Source organism: Dermacentor silvarum, chromosome 1 (assembly GCF_013339745.2).
Source record: "Dermacentor silvarum isolate Dsil-2018 chromosome 1, BIME_Dsil_1.4, whole genome shotgun sequence".
Taxonomy (NCBI): domain Eukaryota; kingdom Metazoa; phylum Arthropoda; class Arachnida; order Ixodida; family Ixodidae; genus Dermacentor; species Dermacentor silvarum.
In genome coordinates this window covers 144,041,905-144,061,659 of record NC_051154.1, presented here as the reverse complement: position 1 = coordinate 144,061,659, position 19,755 = coordinate 144,041,905, and the positions used below count along the sequence as shown (strand labels likewise).

Genomic DNA, 19,755 nt, shown 5'->3' with positions numbered 1-19,755 from the left:
GACAACTATGACATATTTCCGGTTTCCGCCAGCAAAAGTACGGCCCTTGAGATCCGTATTTGCTATCTAAAGATGGTGTCTATGACGCGTTGTAGCCCTAAATTGGTTTTGGCTCATAGATGTTCGGTGTGAAGTCCAAGTGCGATAACGCAGTCGCCGCGCGCCGTATGCTGTATGTGGTGGGGGAGCCGACGACCGCGTCCAAATCTCGCGCGCGCACGAAAGAAAAGCAGGGAGGAAGCGCGCCTTCCGTTGCGCTCGAGGCACTGGCGAGGGAGCAAGGGGGGGGGGAGAGGGGGGGGGTAGCGGGCGGCGTTGTACTGTACTCTGGCATCAACTGCGTACTGCGCGGCGGCGCGCGGTCGCGCGGGCCGTATCTTGAAAGCGATCTGCTGTTGGGGCAAAGTCTAGGCAGTGTAGGTGCGTCGGCGGCTGGTAGCTTTGTGCGTGCTGTGTGTTCTTGGCGCTCAGTTTGCGTTAAAGCGATAGACAACAGCACGAAGGTCACTTCGCTCGCTTCTGCAGGGGCGCTTCCACACGCCGCCAGCGTTTGACAGCGCGTGTCCGCGCTCATCGAGTGTGATGTGTCACAGCGTCTGCCAGCACGTCGGCAACAACTGGAAAAGGAGAGTACCGGCTTGGCAGGCTAGGCCAGCTGCAGCAAGCGGCAGGATCAAAGTTGAATGAAGGGAGGTGGAAAGGTCACGCCCGCGGCGGCAAGATCGCCGGGTCGAGGGATGCAGACCCGCTTCGCACACGTTCGCACATGTGCGCTCGCTTCGCATTCCGTCCGCATTCCGTCGCGGCGAAGCGTGTGCTTCCGGTTGCTGCTCGCGCAAGAATGACAAAATTTGGGGCGAAATCTCTAGGTTGTCGGCGGGGAAAATTCGTTATATCGAGGGGGTCTCCCGTTGCCACTTCGTTACGTAGAGGTCTCAAATACATGTGCTTCTATGGAGTAACGGCGGGGAATAGAAAAACTTCGTTATATCCAGGAATTCGTTATATCGAGGTTCGTTATAAGCAGGTTTAACTGTATTGTCAAATGATTCAGAAGACTGCAGAACTTAGTTCTGAAGCTTTGTTCCTGTTCGCACAGAAAAGTCTAGCTTGCATGTTCTGACTGAATATAGTTTGTACTATATGTTTTGATTTAATGCATTTTTATTAAGTTCTATGTAATAGTTTAACATAGCAGGGAATTATGTGCACAGTGCAGCTAAGCACTAATGCATATAATTCTCTGCTACAGTAAACTAATACATTACGTATAACTTTATAAAAATGCATTAAATCAAAACATAGTATAAACAATCAGTCAGGACATGCAAGCTATACATAGCTTACTTTGTTAGTGGTATATGGGTAAATGCAGCAGGCTTGCTGAGCGCGGCTAGGGCACATTCTGAGGAATGTCCCTATTATGTTAATTTATGATCAATATGCATCCTGTGGATGTCCTAAACCCACAAACAAATGTCCCACAAACATTCTTTCGATGACTTCTAACACAAGATTTCCCAGAAACGTCCTACATCCTGACAAAACTGTCCTTAGGACGCACTCGGGATGATGCAATAAGAAATATTCATATTTAAACATCTTTCGATGACTTCCCAATATCCATAACACGTCCCAATATCCCATAAGGACGCTCATGGGACGATCCCATAGACATTCAAAGGTGATCCACAGGTTTATACGTATGTCCTGGGGTTGTTCGAATGGCCCTTTTCGGTCATCTGGTCGACATCTGTAGGACGTTGGTGGTCCAATGAAAATTAAGCACCAGGCAGCACGAAGGTAAAGTCGCTTGCTGCTGCGGGCTCTATCTTGAACACGAGAGATGGACGGACTAACGCACGGACAGTTATCTCGTTGCGTAAGCATAGAAATGCTTACACGTTTAAAAATGTGACAGTGGTAGTGAAAAGCATGCCTCAGATATAGACGCGCGTCAGCCGCGCTGCGAGCGCTAGTCAGATACGAGATGACGAGAATTGCAGTTTCCACACTGATGTTGTGCAAATTAGAAACAGGATTTGCCGATTCATTCAGTAAATAAAAGCGGCTTGATGTACAAGGTATTTGTTTGCTATTTTCTTAATACCCGCAATAATTCAACATTAGGTTAATTCGGCCTTTTTTCTATTGGCCCCTTCAAATCCGAATTAACGAGGTTTTACAGTACGTAAAGCAGAGCCGGCACTAATTCTAAGACGTCTTGTGATGAAAGGTTATAAGTCTGCCTGTGCGATATGCACTGAAAACTCATTCTTTATCGGCATGCCTTTGTTGCGATGCTTTCGGGTCTTGGGTCATGACGACTGCACCCAGTTTGCACGCCGCCATCAAAATAGCCTGTCCACCTCCACTGTTGCCCCAAACCTGTTGCACGCTACGCCTAGCATCTTTGCTCGAAGGGGGGGGGGGGGGGGAGGTTCCTTGGCACTTGATGAGGGTTAGCAGGGTTCCCTGGGAGCAACATGCTTGAGAACCCCTGATATAAACTACTCTCTCCATTGGTGTCAACTCTGAAGGTAATTTATTAAATTATTATGCATATTTTCTATGAGCTACAGTTGACACAAGTTTCAACATCACTTCAAATTGTGACAAAAATTCATATCAGCATGCTGCTAAAATCTAGGATGTGTTTTAGCATAACTACACTCACCCCGAGTGTACATTTCTACATAATCCCCTCAATTACAGTAGCACTACTTCTTGCGGGAAACATACTCTGTTGATACTGGGCTTTAAAAAAATTACAAACGCCACCTTCTTACCCCATTTTTGTAGAATTTAGCATTTTGCCAATTTCTAATTTACATTTATACCACACTCGCATTTTACTCTTCAGGGTTCTTCGCCACCATTCTTATAGTACTTCCTAATTTTGCCAACTTGAATACTAACCCCTTCAGAGTGCATCAACAGCAAGAGCACTTATGAAAGTAATGAGATTTCAAATGTGTCCTTATATCTTGAAACACTTATGATTGGAATTGTGCTGCAATTTTGGATAAGATGTAAATGTTTTAGCAAAATGAGTGGGAAGGCAGACGGTTGGGTGTTTCTTCCTTGGTGTCAGTATGTTGTATGTAGTGGGTTCATTTTTTCCGTTGTTTTTCACAATACAGTAAAACCCCGGTGATACGATCACGGCTGGTACGAATTTCGGTGTGATACGAATTCGTAACAGTCCCCGGCCGAAATACATTGCTCTCAATACGAAAAAAATCGGCTGTTATGAACGTGTTGCCGCGCCACTGCAGATCATACGAACGCGTGAGCAACAGCGGCGGCAGCGGCCGAGCCAGCGGTGCGACCGGCACCGACAAGCCGGCACAGTGGGATCTGGGCGGCATCCATAGTCGCCAAGCAACCGGCCACGTCACGCGGCTGCGCAATCTCTCATTGGTCCCCACATCGAGCAGGCCGGACCACATCACACCCTAGCTGATGCTTTGACCAGAGAGAAAGACGACGAGGACTGCTTGAGCAACCACGACCATGGCAGCAGCCACGACGGCCGAAACGCTCCCTGCACGTCCTCAGGCGTTCAGCGGCGTGCGAAAACATTCGTGAGATCACGTGCGCGCACTTTTACACCTTCCAGAAGGCGATCGTTGACGATTTAGGCAAGAAGAAAGCACACATGGATTTCCCCGTTGATACGTTTTTCAAGGGACCGCGAAAAAAAAAAAACGCCATTTCGATCGAAAGGCGAAGCAACCATTGTGATAGCAAATTAGTAAACAGCTGCATGAAGTAAGGATAGTAGTTTTATTGGCCGTATAAACTTGTAAGCATAGGCATACTAACTAAATTACGGTGTCACGCGCGCACATCCCATCTCGCTCGACGACAACGCTGGAGTACGTAACGCGCGCGCGTACGCTACGTCACGTTGGCGAAAACGTGGGCGCACCGGCGCAGCCAATAGACAGTTTTAGTTTAGCGTTAGCGTAATAGCGGGCTTACGGGAAATAGCGTTACCGTTCCGCAAACGATACTTTGTAGAAAGAGAGTTTTTATTCCATTACGCCTTGAATTTCGCATACACAGGGCACCTAATTCTATGTGTGTGTGCGTCCGGAAAGTGCGATAGGCAGCGCAATGGAAGCCAGGAGCGCGTTGTATTTTTACTTCACATGTCCGTCGATCTGCAACGAAACAGACAAGCAGCACAAGCTGTCTACCATAGCCTCCGAAATCCTCCCATCTCAGAGGCCATATGCCGTCGTCGCGCCTATCTCCCGACTTTAGCGACAGATGGCGCTCGCATCTCAGAAAAAATTTATCTCGTTAGGCTAAGGCGCGTTCGAAACGCGAAAACGAAAATTCCTCAAGATTAGCCATAACACTCTCGGCGAAGCGGCATGAGACTAAGCAAAAGCCGTTTACGCAGTCATTCGCTACGAACGAAGTGAATTCTACAAAAACAACGCCAAATTCAGTTCGAAGCGGGCGACCGGGACGCGTATTTCTATTTCAGCCCCCGTACAGCGCTCGACCGCTGGCGCCGCGCTGCGCCGCTCGCGCGTACCATGTTTCTAGCCACCGCCGTTGGAACGGAGGAGGCGTTGACGGAGAACACGCTGGGTTGGGGGTGACTGCTGTTAGGGGATCATCACTGTTTTGATGATCCAAATATAATCTCACTATCAGGGAGGGAGCAGTCTACCTGACTGGAGCAGTATTTTTTTATTTGGGGTGTTGCTACGCTGCGCTCCGCAACACCCCAACGACCGCCGCTTCGCGTCGGCGCCCGGCACCACGGCTTCCGCCGTGGCGCCGGGGTTCAAACGACCGCGCTGGCAAAAAGACAGGAAAACAAAAGGAAAAAAAGCGTGATATGAAAAAAAAATCTAACCAGGGCGGGATTCGAACCCGCATACGCACAATCCCGAAGCGAGCGCCGTAACCATTCAGCCACACAGCCATACTTGCCAGGCTTGCAAGCATGCGAACCATATGATTGCGTTCGAGCGCCGTCGGCGAAAGCAACCACCTAGAAACGTGGTACGCGCGAGCGGCGCAGCGCGGCGCCAGGTCGAGCGCTGTACGGGGGCGCAAATAGAAATACGCGACCGGGACCGCCGCCATGTTTTACGTACACTACGTACACCACGGTAACGTTGGAGAGTTTTAGCTTGTCCGGTAATCGGGTAGAAGCGGGCGGTCGGGGGGGCGTGTTAGCGGAACCGTAAAAGTGAGCGGCCTGTATGGTGCTGTCACCTGGTGGCGCAGAGCTCAAACTGACAAAAACAGCTAATATTGCAGTAACCAAGTGTATTCTACTTCGCTGCTGATGTAAATTTTCGGCAGCAACACGATTACGCCACTGCCGAAAATTTACACCAGCAGCGAAGTAGAATACGCTTGGTTACTGCAATATTAGCTGTTTTTGTCAGTTTGAGCTCTGCGCCACCAGGTGACAGCACCATACAGGCTGCTCACTTTTACGGTTCCGCTAACACGCCCCAACGCCCCGACCGCCCGCTTCTACCCGATTACCGGACAAGCTAAAGCTCTCTGTTAACTCTGAGAAATAGCGTGCGCACGGTAAACGGTATGGGTCGGTTAGCGTTCTGCGCATGCGCACTTCGATCCCGCTATTCCGGTACGCCCGCTATTCCGGTAACCACGCTAAACTAAAACTGTCTAATGTTACCGGCGGCTTCCGACGCGCCCGGCGCCGAAATGGCAGACACACGGTGCGATTTTGCGTGCGATCCGTTGTGCGACGCGTCGGAGTCCGACTTGCCGCATACGACGATTCGGGACACATGGTACGAACGACGTGCGATGCGTAGCTCCGCCCACAACCGGCGGCCCTGCATGGACGCTCGGAATACTGCGGTACTTCGCAAAGTGAAAACAAACGTATTTGCACAGTTCTCTAGTTTCGCACAAACGATCACAATAAAAACGAGTCTGTGCGAGCAGCGTAGACGTGTTTCCGCAAGGCCGCGTCCTCAGTGTGGGCTCCGTCGACAGCCGCCGATGGCTAGGAGCTGCCAGGCCTAGCTCGCTGGGCCGTCGAATCCGAGACCGGTGTCGCTTGCGACACGACCCCTTGTAGCTCGTAATAAACCTCCTACGTTGGTCAGCACAACGTGCACACAGTTATGTCGCGCTTACACTGCGATACATTTGATTTTATCGGCGCGGACGGAAGGGAACGATCAAGCCAGGCGAGCTTGCGATCGCTGGGAGACGGTACATAGGCCTAGCTCGTTGGCCGTCGGATGCGGGGTCGACAGCCCTTGCGATCCGTCCGCAGCTCGTTATAAAGCGCCCATATTCGTCAACACAATCAACGTCTGAACGTTTATGTCGCTCATAAATGGCAATACAATTAGTTTTCCCGACGCCGTTGGTAGCGATGAGAAAACACGTCAGTCAGGCGAGCCGCTTCGCATAGACGACTGCTGCGGCTTCTGCGCTGACCGCTTCCGAATCGATACCACGTCAAAGATTTACTACTTCGCGCAACGTTTTATAACATGCACAACTTTGAGTTCACTTCATTCTATAGGTTATTTCGTGTCAGAAACAAAGTGTACCCGATTTTTGTGACGCCGTCAGCGGCAAAGAGCCCGGCGCCTCGACCAGGAAAAAAAAATAGTTGCAGTGGCTTAGCTCGGCTATGCCAGGATATACGTAGCGTTAGCAAAGGTTCAGCTGAAGGTCCGAGTCGCACTGGCGCTTTCGCTGAGTTTCACAGTATATTCAGTCGATCGGCGAGCCTTGACGTCATCGACGGCGTTTTGTTGTTGCTGCAGGGGTGGTCGGGCACGTCGCTCAGCCTCCTGGCGACGCCGCTTTGCTAGACGTTCGTCCCTTTGCTCCAGTGTCTCCGCAGCACGTTTAGCCTTCTTCTGTTCATTCCTCCTACGCTCAACCGCTAATTGCCAGGCAACTACTTCGGGATCCGATGAGTCAAGCTTCTCCGTTCTTCTGCGCTGTTGAGCAGCATTTGCGCTCTCCTTCTCCATGGCTATACCACACTGGCAAACGCCAGTCAGAAGCGCAGCGGCTCCAGCGCAGTCTCAGACGGCGACTGCACAGCGAGCGCGCGCCGGCGCCAGTGCGTCTACCACGGCTACGACGTCACTCCTCTGGAATGCGCAGACCGGCGGCGGTGAGTCGCGCGCGGCGGCGGCGGAGTGCGCGAGAAGTGCGCAAGCCGTGTGACATCACTGATCCTTGCGCATGCGCAGCACGGCTCTTGATGTGCCGCGCGAAACGGGCTTGGCTAGGCCAGTGTAGCTAACGCTACAAAAAAGCACCGGGACGACCGGAGCGCTTGCTCGCCGGCCCCGCCCCGCCGGCTTTACCACGGTGTCACCATGACGTACACGCTGGCGGCGCTGTCATTGGCCGCGGCCGTCCGACCGTTCGCGTAGTCGTACGACTATATCCAACAGGTTGATCTAAAATCCCTATATAAGAAAAGTACCGCCATCTACTCTTTCCTCCGCCGCCTCCTCTCCTAAAGCGCTTGCTTTTTTCTTTACTTTTTGCTTGCGAAGGCCAAGTCGACGGTGGCACACCTAGAAAGTCCACGTTGAAGCTTTCAGGCCGGACGCGCGCCGCCGCCGCCGACTGCGGCTGCGCAGAGGACTTTAAACATGGCTCTGAGGCGGAAAAATAGAAAATATAAAGAAGTGAAAAGCGCGCGCTATCATCGTCCAATCGGAGATACAGGAGAGAGAGAAGCGGCGTTTATCAAAGGATGGCGGTACTTTTCCGATATAGGGACTTTAGGTTGATCGCATGCGGCGGCGGCGATCCGCCGCCGCCTTGCAGGAGAATATGTTGAAAACTTGTTGAATACGGCGGTTAAGGGCGAGACACACGACGCGATTTCGCGTGCGATCCGTCGTACGACGCGCCGCATCGGCCGCCGCACTCAACAAGTTTTCAACATATTCTCCTGCAGGCGGCGGCGGATCGCCGCCGCCGCATGCGATCAACTTGTTGGATATAAAGTCCCTATATAAGAAAAGTACCGCCATCCTTTGATAAACGCCGCTTCTCTGTCTCCCGTATCTCCGATTGGGCGACGATAGCGCGTGCTTTTAACTTCTTTATATTTTCTTTTTTTTCCGCCTCAAAGCCATGTTGAAAGTCCTCTGCGCAGTCGCCGGCGGCGGTGCGCACCCGGCCTGAAAGTTTCAACGTGGACTTTCTAGGTGCGCCACCGTCGACTTGGCTTTCGCAAGCAAAAAGTAAAGAAATAAAGCAAGCGCTTTGGAAGAGGAGGCGGCGGAGGAAAGAGTAGATGGCGGTACTTTTCTTATATAGGGACTTTAGTTGGATATAGTCGTACGACTGCGCGATCGGTCGGACGGCTGCGGCCAATGACAGCGCCGCCAGCGTGTACGTCATGGTGACACCGTGGTAAAGCCGGCGGGGCAGGGTCGGCGAGCAAGCGCTCCGATCGTCCCGGTGCTTTTTTTTTTTTTTTTTTTTTTTCTGGTCGAGGCGCTGGCCTCTACCGCTGACGGCGTCACAAAAATCGGGTACACTTTGTTTCTGACACGAAATAACCTATAGAATGAAGTGAACTCAAAGTTGTGCATGTTATAAAACGTTGCGCGAAGTAGTAAATCTTTGACGTGGTATCGATTCGGAAGCGGTCAGCGCAGACGCCACAGCAGTCGTCTATGCGAAGCGGCTCGCCTGACTGGCGTGTTTTCTCATCGCTACCAACGGCGTCGGGAAAACTAATTGTATTGCCACTTATGAGCGACATAAATGTTCAGACGTTGATTATGTTGACGAATATGGGCGCTTTATAACGAGCTGCGGACGAATCGCAAGGGCTGTCGACCCCGGATCCGACGGCCAGCGAGATAGGCCTATATACCGTCTCCCAGCGATCGCAAGCTCGCCTGGCTTGATCGTTCGCTTCCGTCCGCGCCGATAAAATCAAATGTGTTGCAATTTAAGCGCGACATAACTGTGTACACGTTGTGCTGACCAACGTAGGAGGTTTATTGCGAGCTACAAGCGGCCGTGTCGCAAGTGACACCGGTCTCGGATTCGACGGCCCAGCGAGCTAGACCTGGCAGCTAGCTCCTAGCCATCAGCGGCTGTCGACGGAGCCCACACTGCGGACGCGGCCTTGCGGAAACACGTCTACGCTGCTCGCACAGACGCGTTTTTTATTGTGATCGTTTGTGCGAAACTAGAGAACTGTGCAAAGACGTTTGTTTTCACTCTGCGAAGTTCCGCAGTATTCCGAGCGTCCATGCAGAGCCGCCGGTTGTGGGCGGAGCTACGCATCGCACGTCGTTCGTACCATGTGTCCCAAATCGTCGTGTGCGGCAAGTCGGACTCCGACGCGTCGTACGACGGATCGCACGCAAAATCGCACCGCGTGTCTCGCGCTTTAGGGCCCATTCACACTTGCGACTAGGCGAGGTCGCGCGACCGATTGCGACCGGAAAACTATTCAAGACGAACGATGTTCACACTTACAAATGCGACCGACGAGTCGCTAAACCGAAATGTCTGACGATATGCCGTTCACGTCTGCTTGAAATGTCATCGCCGCGTAAAATAAGCGTCAGCTTATACGGACGTCCTGTTCCTTCGCATCTGATTGGTTCAGCTGTTCTGCTACTGCGGTCGCGCGACTGAAAAATCGAGCAGTGAGCGACTGGCCCGAAATGGTCGCATTTCGAGAAAAGCGACCATTTGCGACTACTTGCGACTGGTCGCTTTGCGACTAGCTTGGTCGCGCGACCTCGCCTAGTCGCACGTGTGAATGGGCCCTTACACCGCGCTCCTGACCCATTCGCGCGTCGGGAATGCGTCGCGCGCGAAGAAATGCGTCCACGCCGCTTCGCCGATGTTCGCAGACAGCCGCTCAAAGCGGCGCGCGGGTTGAGGATGGTTCTGCGCATGCTCCGAAGATAGCAGCCGACGGCGCGCGCGTTGAAGCGGGGATGGCATCTCGGCTGGCGCAGCGCAACTGGTGAAGCGTGATAACCGTAAACGACGCTTGCCCGAGCGCCGATAACATCACGGGCCTAAATGCGGCAGCAGCGGCTGCCTCTCGCTTCAACGCGAACTAAACGTCGAAAGCACAGCGCATACTAACCTATCCGGCACTAGGCGCACTTTGTCAACATCGCAGATCGTTTGAAGTAGTAGTCGTAGTAACAACTTTATCCTTTTTACAAGGAAAGGGGCAGCGGGGTAGAGGGGGGAAGGGGTCTACTCGAGGTAGTCCTCCGCTACCCTCTCAGCCCACCCCAGGATGGCCTCCAGAACATCGGGCCTGGAGCTGCGCGCAAGGCAACCCCCCACTGCTCCTCACTAGTAATTAAATTATTAAGGGGAGGGGGAAATGAGTGTTAGGGAATGAGATTGGCCTTGGCCGCTGAGCAGGTAAAGAGAAGGGTAAATGACGTGTAGAAAGTGAGGGGAGGGAAAGGTGCGAGTCTGTAGCTGCCGCCACAGGATCTCACGTTTACGCGGAGAATTACGTGCCGAGGGAGGAAATGTCAGACGATCGAGTGTATAATGTGTACAGATGTCGTGGAATGTCAGAAGGCGATCTCGCGCGGAAAATGGCCTCTCGAAAGCAACGATTTGCGACTCACCTAATGCCCGCGCCCGGTCCGTTAATCCTCGGGCGCTGGCGTGAGCCACCTCGTTGCCGGCGAGACCCGCGTGTGCTGGGGTCCAAATCAGGCCTACGTCTTGTGTGGGAGGGCAAAAGAGGGTTAGCAAAAGGGCTTGCCTTGACACCCTGCCCGCTCCGAAATTGCTGATGGCTGTTTATGAGTCGCTGACAATGATGGAGGAATTTGGAATAGCGAAAGCAAGGGCTATGGCCGCCTCCTCCGGAGAAGAAGCATAGACAGAGGCGGCCGTAGCTAACTGGCCGTGCGAATTTATTACTGAGAGGGCATATTTGGAGCGAGTGCTATATTCAGCAGCGTCGACATAGAGCACGTCGGTTGAATTGGAAAATTTTCTGTGTAGAGCCTTGGCCCTTTGCCTCCTGCGTGGGATGTGATGTATAGGGTGCATGTTTTTAGGGAGTGGTGGTATGTGGAAATTCGCGTGTATGTGATGTGGTATGGTGTGTTCGGGGTGAGTGAGAGATGATGGAGAAATTCCTAAGGAGTTGAGAATGTGCTATTCGGTTTTCAATTTGGAAAGGTGGGTTTGTTGGGAGGTGAGATGGCCTTCCACGAGCTCGTCGAGGGTGTTGAAGGTACCAGTCTGCATGAGCCGTTCTGTGGACGTGCGTAGTGGGAGGCCTAGGGTGAATTTATAGATTTTACGAAGGAAGGTGTTGACCTGGTCAGTCTCCTTTTTGAGAAGGTGCAAGTATGGGAGTGTGTAAGTTACCTTTGTGATGACAAAGGGGTGTATTAGTCTGAGAAGATCATTTCGCCACAGAGCACCGTGTCAGTTGGACACGCGGCCGAGCAGTCTGAGAGTGTTGTTGACGGTGGATTGGAGTGTCTGGAGGGTGTGCGTGTTGTGTCGATTGCGCTGAATATGCAGACCGAGAACCCTGAGCTTTTCTACCCTGGGGACAGGTTTGTTGCCAAGGAGGATGTGGATGTCAGGAGTGTGTCTACGGTTGCCGGTGTGGGCGGGAAGAAGGATTTCCGATTTCTCGGGGGAACAGACAAGACCCATGCGTTCCGCAATGGCCTTCACCTTATCGGCGGCGACCTGCAGGACGTCTTGAATCTCACCGTCTGAGCCACCTGTGACCCAGAGGGTGATGTCGTCCACGTATAGGGAGAAGTTCAGCCCTGGGATGGTCTTAAGGGAGCGTGCAAGGTGGAGCATGGTGAAATTGAAGAGCAGGGGAGATAGCACGGACCCCTGGGGCGTGCCAAAGCTCCCAAGGTGATAGGTAGGGAAATTGCTCCACGCCAATAAATATTGTCGCGGTGCGGTTAGAGAGGAATGCGGAAATGTAATTGTGGATCCTTTTGCCTACCCCCAGAAGGTTTAGCTCCCGAAGTATGACGCAATGATCCACGTTATTAAAAGCGCCGTGAAGGTCAAGACCCACAATTGCTTGTGTGTCGTGAGTAGGGTTGGGTGTCAAGATGTCGTGCTTCAAGCAAAGCATAACGTCCTGGCACGACAGGAAGCGGCGGAATCCCGCCATCTCTGGTGGAAAGAGGTTGTTGTCCTCAATATAATTTTTGAGGCGGTTGAGGATAATGTGTTCGAAAGTTTTGCCAATGCATGAGGTGAGTGAAATTGGTCTGAGGTTTGACGTGTTTACGGGTTCGTGGGGTTTGGGAATAAAGATGACTTTGGCATCCTTCCACGAGGATGGAAGGGTGCCAGTGTCGAAGCAGTGGTTGAAGTATGTTGTGAGTGCCGCTTGTTACAATGTGGCGGTCGCTTGCTGCAACATACAAGCTGGCTGCACCGCTAAATTTACGTGATCGCCACATTCTAACACAACGTAAGATACAGGAAAATTACAGATTGGCGATGTATGAAGGGGAACTTAATACATGGACGTCAATGTAGGATTTAGGTCGGGACCGCGAAAACGCGACGTAGCAGCCGGGAAAATGCAGCAGCGAGGAAGGTATCAACGGGGTTCCACTATTGGGAATTTTTTCTGGTAAAAAAAAAAGCATTTTTCCTTAATTTTCTGTATCTTTTGATGATACAAGTTTTGGGTGATACGAATATTTCATGCGACCCCGCGAGATTCGTATCACCGAGGTTCTACTGTATCATGCACCAGGCATAATTTTCAAGTAGCTGGATAAGTGCTTTTCAATCTTTTCAATACACGAAATAGTTGATGTTCCTGTAGTGAGTTTTTGCATGGAGTCCACATTCTGTAAACTTGGACAAAACTCACTAAAGAATAATTCTTAATATTTTCTGCAGCTGTGCACTTTCTATGATTCTGAAGATGCAAGAAATGTGGTGAAAGTAAGTTTTAAAAAAAATCAACAGGATGAAGGGGCGTCTGAAAGGGTTAAAGCTTGCATTTCTCCCAGTAATATCATCTGCAAAACTAAACACAAATTATGGCAACTTGAGCATTTCCACCCTCTATCTCTTTATGGAATTTTCTTACACCTGAACAGATAAGATATAATGCCTATTCATATTAGTTAGACAAAAGCTGAAATTGCTTTTTATTCAATAAATAATCGGTATTGTGCTCCTGTAGTTTAACTGTGCGTTTAATATCATTTTTCGTGCTTGTTCAAATTTTTATGCTTCTTTTAACTATTAACTAAAAACCTTTTTTTTTATTACTTGTCTGTTCACTCCATTACTTTTTTATTACACTACTGGAGGAGGTGTTTCTAACCTTGGGACTTCCTCTTGCATATTTCCATACGTATAAATACTGGGTGTTTACCATCAATATATATTCATTCATTGCTATGTCAGTGCACTTTGCCCATCAGATGCTGTATCATTTCATGCTATAAGGTATGCAAAATCTTGGAAATATGAAGCACAGGTCCAACGTCTAAATGGCTTATGTACCAAGGGGGCTACTGAAAGCTATCAATACCACCTAACTATTTCTGTCTGATGCATTTCTAGTGCTTTGGAAGAAACAGAAAAAAATCAGAGTAAAAGACAACAGGAAAGGGAGGACGCTGGTCTTGAACTGTTTCTATGTTTTACAGCACCAGCAAGATACTGCTAGAGATTTAGGAACAGAACACAAGATAGTCATTCTTAACTGTGACCAAATATGTAAACTCTTGCAATTTTTAAATAATTATGTACGAGTGTCGACCACACGGCATGACAGCGCTTTACAACAGCAACAAGCAATGAGATCGGAGACAGTATGTGTAAGCAATTTTGAGTTCAAATGCTGTCTGCTATGCCTTTTGATTCAGGAGTGCACACATCCTGCCTTTGTTATCCACGATACCTCATTGCTGCACCGCCACAAATAGGCAGACTAAGCAACTACAGGTATTTCCAATCATTGCTACTGCTTCTTTTTTACTAGAATACCTCATATGTGCCCATAAATTTCTTTTTTTCTTTATCTTTATTTCCTGGCACATGCACATGCTACAGTAATACGAAAAAAATTGAAAGTGCATTGCAGATCAAACACCTTAATCTACAGCTATTCTCACACCGACTTTTTAGCAAACAAGACTGCACAGATAACCCTGGCAGGGCACGTGTTCTCTTGATGTGAACAACATAGCAAATGATGCTTGCACCGGAGAGTGCTTTGTTTGCTTGCTTGCACATACTGTTGCTAATCTCTCTGCTTCTCACCATTATAGGAGCCTGACATGCTGCGCGGTTGACATTCATGTAATATTAATAAAAAATTGCAAGGGCGTACTTTAAATAAGCTCAACTTTTTCTGTGCTACCAGAAATGCGCTCATTTTCATTGCTTTTATGTTTTGCTCCTTTACTTCAAGAAATAGTAGTCACAACATATACTTTGATACATAAAATTGCTGCTATTAGCAAACATCCCGAGACTAGCATGCTCCAGTTTTGAGCCATCCCTCCCCAAGATATTTAATCATTGTTTTGAATAGTAACAAAGAGGAAGAAATTACTCAAACATTTAATCATAAGATAATCTAATCTTACGATATTATTAATAAAAATCGGGCCCCTCGGTTCCCTTTCTTTTCGTTCAAATATTTAAAGTAATTTTTATGTGAAGTTATAAACAAGCACTTGAAAAGAGTGAAAATTTCTTTTTGCAATTTTACTGTAGGGTAACATGCACACACGCAACCCTCCTCCTCTCCAAAGGAGTCAGAGAAGCTTGGCTCCTACGAGTCAAAATTTATAACCAAAAGAAAGCAAGAAAAAGGCTTAAAGAAACAAGCAGATTGAATTCAACAAGTCCCTACAAAATGCAAAGCACACTCCTAAATTAAGTGTCAGCCTTGTGAGCCCAATTTAACTAGCTATTCTTCTCTTCTGTGAGGTTTTATTCCACAGTAGATTTCATGTCTTTTATTACCAACAGTCACCATAACTAATTCACCCATAAAGTCATGACAAGTTGAATTCAACTTAAGAAAACACAGCATGGAAAGATGCTTTGAGTGAACTTTTCGAATGTGAAAGGCAAACAGGTGTGCTTTTTATTGAGACCAAAATATCTGCATTACGATAGTTAGCTTTGAAGCGCATTTTCATAAGCAAGTGCATTGAAATATTGACTGTTTATTAACAATAAATATTAAAATGCATATACGTGAGGCCCCAAACTATATACCTAAATGTATATAGAAAATGGAGTCACAAATGCAAACATGAAAAAATTTCAAAAATCCTAAGGCAACACCATGGAAGCTTGAGCTAGTCGGTACATACATGACAGGAGAACAGTGCGAAAAGACGAAGGACAAGGGAGGGAGAACACGCACAGCGTTGGTGTGTGTGTTCCCCTTCTTGTTCTTCGTCTTTTTGCACCGTTACTCTAAGGCAAGACTGTAATCACGTCATAGCACTATGTGTTCCAGTAATGAGTGATTATTGGACCCACTGCAGCAGAAAGTAAAATAATTTTTTCTATAGTTTCTTCTTGCAGTATGAAGAATTGTTAATTGGAACAGCAACGCATTTTGCCACACATTTTGAACACATCTATAAACTCATGCTAGCCACAGAATGTGAATAGGTATGCTTTGTGTGCCCATCTGGCTTCAAGTTCACAATTACAACATACCTTCCGAAGTTTTTAAACCATAAAGTTAATTATTTTAGAACATTTCCATGTATTACTGCTTATCAAACAGACCTTGACATTCACCTACTTGAAATGCACTACCAAATATATTATCTCTTACTCAACTGCATTGTGTTTCATGATTAGTTAAAGCGTTCCCTCAAACAACTGGTAACACACGTTGGACTGATAGATAGGCCTACTCAGACCTCTGCTTCTAGAGCTCCTCAATGGAGAAACAGCAAAACGCACAGACCTGTGAACGATGAAATTCTTATGCAGGTACTGAAGACCTTTGAATAGCTGCATCATGATGCACTTCACCTAAAAGGTAAGAGAGGAGGTGGTGACATAGCAAACGCCAAAGATTAAGACATTTCTTGTAGTAGACATTTTTACAACTAAAGTGCAGAAACTATGGCAGTGACTAAATATTTCGTGGTGCAAGTGAGGTTCAAGCAACCTGCAATGCATATATTTTCTTCTCAAACAGTACAGAGGAAACCACCTGAAACATACTTCCAATTTGTTTTTAGTATGTATAGTGTAAGCACATTTAACGTACTTTATCCTTCTCATTTTGTATATAGCCATCATCATCCCTGTTCTTCTTCGTGTTTGAGCCTGGGCCGTGCCTGCGGAATAAACGGGTGCCAGTGCTGCCTATCCTGGTCGTCTTCCGTCTGTTTCTCCATCTGTTTTATCGAGTTTACTTCATTTTTGTACTCCCCCCCTCCCCACTCCTGCGACAGCTCTGAAGGGCTGCAGCAATTACAAGCAAGCAAGCAAACAAATTAATTCATTAATCCATGGTAGCTTACCAAAGTACTGATCTGGGCAAGTTAGTATGCCCAGATCAGTACCGTATCAAGCATATTGTACGAAGAGATTAAAGACCGTAGCGATCAAACTGAACTTTCAAGGACACTGAACAAAGTAGCGTAATAGCATTTGGACTGTAAAATGGTGATTAATATAGGCAAAACATTCACAATGTAAACAACAAACAAAACAAAGTCAGCGTTTCCTAACAGATCTAACATAACGCTCCGAAATGCAAGCCAGCACAAATATTTGGGTGATAAAATCTCATCTAATCTCGGCTGGACAGCTCATGTGGAGACCATAATTGGGAAGGCCATGAAGAAGTTATTCCTGAAGCAGATGCTGACACTGAACATGTAACATATATCACAGTTGTCATACTGGTCCTGAAATATTCTAAAATAATTTGGTTACCATTCCCAAGCAGCGCTATCAACATGCTTGAAAACATGTAACAGAAAGCAGTTTGACTTATTTTCAATCCCTATGGGCACATATATTCCTCGACAGAATTTTTATGTCGCGCAGGATTATCTACACTCCAAAGCCAAGCTAAACTTCATTACCTAAGTTTTTATATATACTAGTGCTTTAATGTAAGCCCCACACAGGATACATTGAAACAAACCAAACTAAAGAAACTCTTCAAAGACATAATTTCACACGTCCAAGTATATTCATGCAACAAAAACACATTCTACTACTCCCTTTTCTTCGAGATGCACACGGGAATAGAATGATTTTGAACAGCTTGTAACATAAATGCTTCAACACATAAAACAGCTTTTTCATCAAAAAGTTACCTGGAACGCCCATGCATTTCGTCGGACACTTTGAAAATTAATATCTCAAAACTGGTTCAGTCTTGAGAATTATTTCCAAGGATACGCCTTGCGAACTCAACGGCTATAATTCGTAGATTGAAAAATGTGCCGTAAAATAATTAATCGAGTAGTTTAGATCAAGGATTATAATTGTGCTATCTGCCACAGGCAATTTTTAAAAATTTGGTGCAGCTAAAATGAAACACCCTGTATGTACTTGCAAAACACACTTTGTCTTAGCAAAAGATGAGAGCATTGCCCACTCAATAGATAATGACGGACAGAAGACAAGAAGCTCGCTTTGCGCTCCCAAGAGAGGCGACAGCAGAGGACCATGCTTATCCCAATGTCGAATGTGGAGAAGTGCAGAGTGATGGAGAAGAGAACACGTATGCAGCTGTTGGTGACATGGTCATTGTGTAGGTTGTGAGCAGTGCACCAGGCCAACTGGCGTGCGCATCAGAAGTGATATCATGTGACCGCTACCTCCTGATAGTCACAATGCATGAGTAAGTCCTGCTCAACACAACCTACAACATCGCATGTAAAAGAAAACACAGCATGAAAAGATGCTTTGAGTGGACTTTTAAAATGTAAAAGGCATGCATATTGAACTGGTCGCATTAAACGAAGATGTAATTAACGAATCAGTATGCACTGGAAAATTTGAGACCCCATACCACAGTTACAGCCTTTCATGAGCCACCCCCCTCCCCCAACTCCCCCTTCAAAACAAAGAAAAATATAAAGAAGAAAAGCAAGACAAAATTTTTGCTATACTCCTTTAAAAAATGATGCACTTTGCACTGATGACAGCCTGGTCAATTTTATCGTCATTTTTAATGCAAAAAAATGGTGTTGCTAAACCTAGGATATGTTTAAAGAGACTGGCAACCGATTTTTGTGGACCCAGTTTTTTATGGCGCAACGAAAAGCTCACCCTCGGTAGTGTTTACACCTGCAGCTGTTCCTTCCAAAAGCGCATGGATATTTTGTAAGCAGAATTTTTCGATCTGAGCAGCCTCTAAAAAAATAAAGGTCCCTCCTCCAGCAATGCTGAGAAGTGACAGCGATGCCGATAGCCCAAATTGTGAAAGCCGCCCATCGTCCTGCTTTCACTAGAGGTAGTGCAACTGTGGTTAACCACCTATATTGTCACCTTTCCAACCACTTTTAAAGGTAAATAGACCGGTGCAATAAGTTTGCGTTGTTGTACTATATTTTCTTTTTAATTTTGCCTAAATGGACAGCTGCAGACTCTGTAACAATGGTAGTTTGATGTCGGGAGCTATGAGCAATAATATTTACTGTACCTGTGACTCAGAAAATGGACTTTGCATGTTGTCTAGCAGGCTTGCCAGGTCTTGCTCGCAGTACTCCATCACGAGAAAAATACTGGAACAGCGCAGGCAGACACATAAAGCCCACAAACACCATACATATCAACCCAAATGTGGAAAATATTGGGGCAGAGGATAATGATGCCAAGGTACACACGATAACTTGCCTTTCCAAGCTTTTTCCAACAGCAACTTCTTTCAGGTTGACAATGTTTTGGTGCTGAATATTGAGCAAGAGGTTGATCTCCCTCAACCCGCTGACAGGAATGCCTGCAAAAGGTCTCAGCATCTTAAAGCAAGAAACGCACTAAATTTCGACCGCCAGGCTAACAGGCTAGTACTAAGCTACTGCAGCACAAATCGGTGGTATTTACCGTCTTTTTCCTGTTCCATTCGTACTTTCTTCATTGCAACAACTTCTCCAGTCTTCAAGTCCTGAGCCCTATCTGTTAAATAATAAAACGTGGCACCCTGAAAGCTAGCATCGAACAGTCCACTGTAATGAGACGAAACGTGTGAAATTTGCATGGAACACTTACAGACGATCCCATATGTGCCTTCTCCGATCCTGTTCAGTTTTTCAAAGTCTGTAACTAATCGGCATCGCCCTGTCTGTAGCAAAAGATCAAGTTTTTCAAAATTGCATGACGCGTGCAACGCCAAATACGAGTTTAATAAAACATTGTAAAGGACAGCGACACAAAACAACGACTCATTACAACTATACGCAAAACTTACAATGTCCTTCTCTGGGATTTCAAAAAACTTTCCAGTGGACAACGACGCTAACACAACACGTTTCTCGGGCGCTGCTTGATTTAAGCCGGCGTCCATGATTACCTTAACAAATCATAAACAAAGTGTGTAAGCACTCAAACTGCAGCGCTGAAGCTGAGGAACAATTGGATTGAACTTGGATTGGACTGGACTAAACCTCTGCAATAAAAACACAATCTTGCGTAAAATTATTTCATAATTAAAACAACAAAAATAATAATTCAAACAGTTTTATTTAAATTATATTAATAGTATTTTGCTTATTTTTAGCACTTTTG

At 47.3% G+C, this 19,755-nt stretch overlaps 1 protein-coding gene and 1 long non-coding RNA gene across 4 annotated transcripts in view; one reads left to right on the top strand and one right to left on the bottom strand.

Annotated features, from left to right (window-relative positions):
• The window catches only part of LOC119436180 (cyclin-dependent kinase 10-like), a 70,914-nt gene extending 51,312 nt beyond the window's left edge, over positions 1-19,602 (bottom strand). For 2 of the 3 annotated variants that reach the window (XM_049655983.1, XM_037702950.2), the window contains exons 1-6: positions 19,439-19,602; positions 19,240-19,312; positions 19,075-19,146; positions 18,868-18,970; positions 18,674-18,755; positions 15,968-16,035 (exon numbers count right to left, since the gene is read on the bottom strand). In XM_049655983.1, coding sequence (XP_049511940.1) covers positions 15,968-16,035; positions 18,674-18,755; positions 18,868-18,970; positions 19,075-19,146; positions 19,240-19,312; positions 19,439-19,534 — 494 coding nt within the window. In that variant the 5' untranslated portion in view covers positions 19,535-19,602. The remainder of the gene's footprint in view (positions 1-15,967; positions 16,036-18,673; positions 18,756-18,867; positions 18,971-19,074; positions 19,147-19,239; positions 19,313-19,438) is intronic. The other variant, XM_037702951.2, reaches the window with a different exon arrangement.
• LOC125940209 (uncharacterized) overlaps positions 782-19,755 on the top strand; it is a 174,443-nt gene continuing 155,469 nt past the window's right edge. The window contains exon 1 of the long non-coding RNA XR_007463441.1: positions 782-1,027. This is a non-coding gene — a long non-coding RNA (uncharacterized LOC125940209). The remainder of the gene's footprint in view (positions 1,028-19,755) is intronic.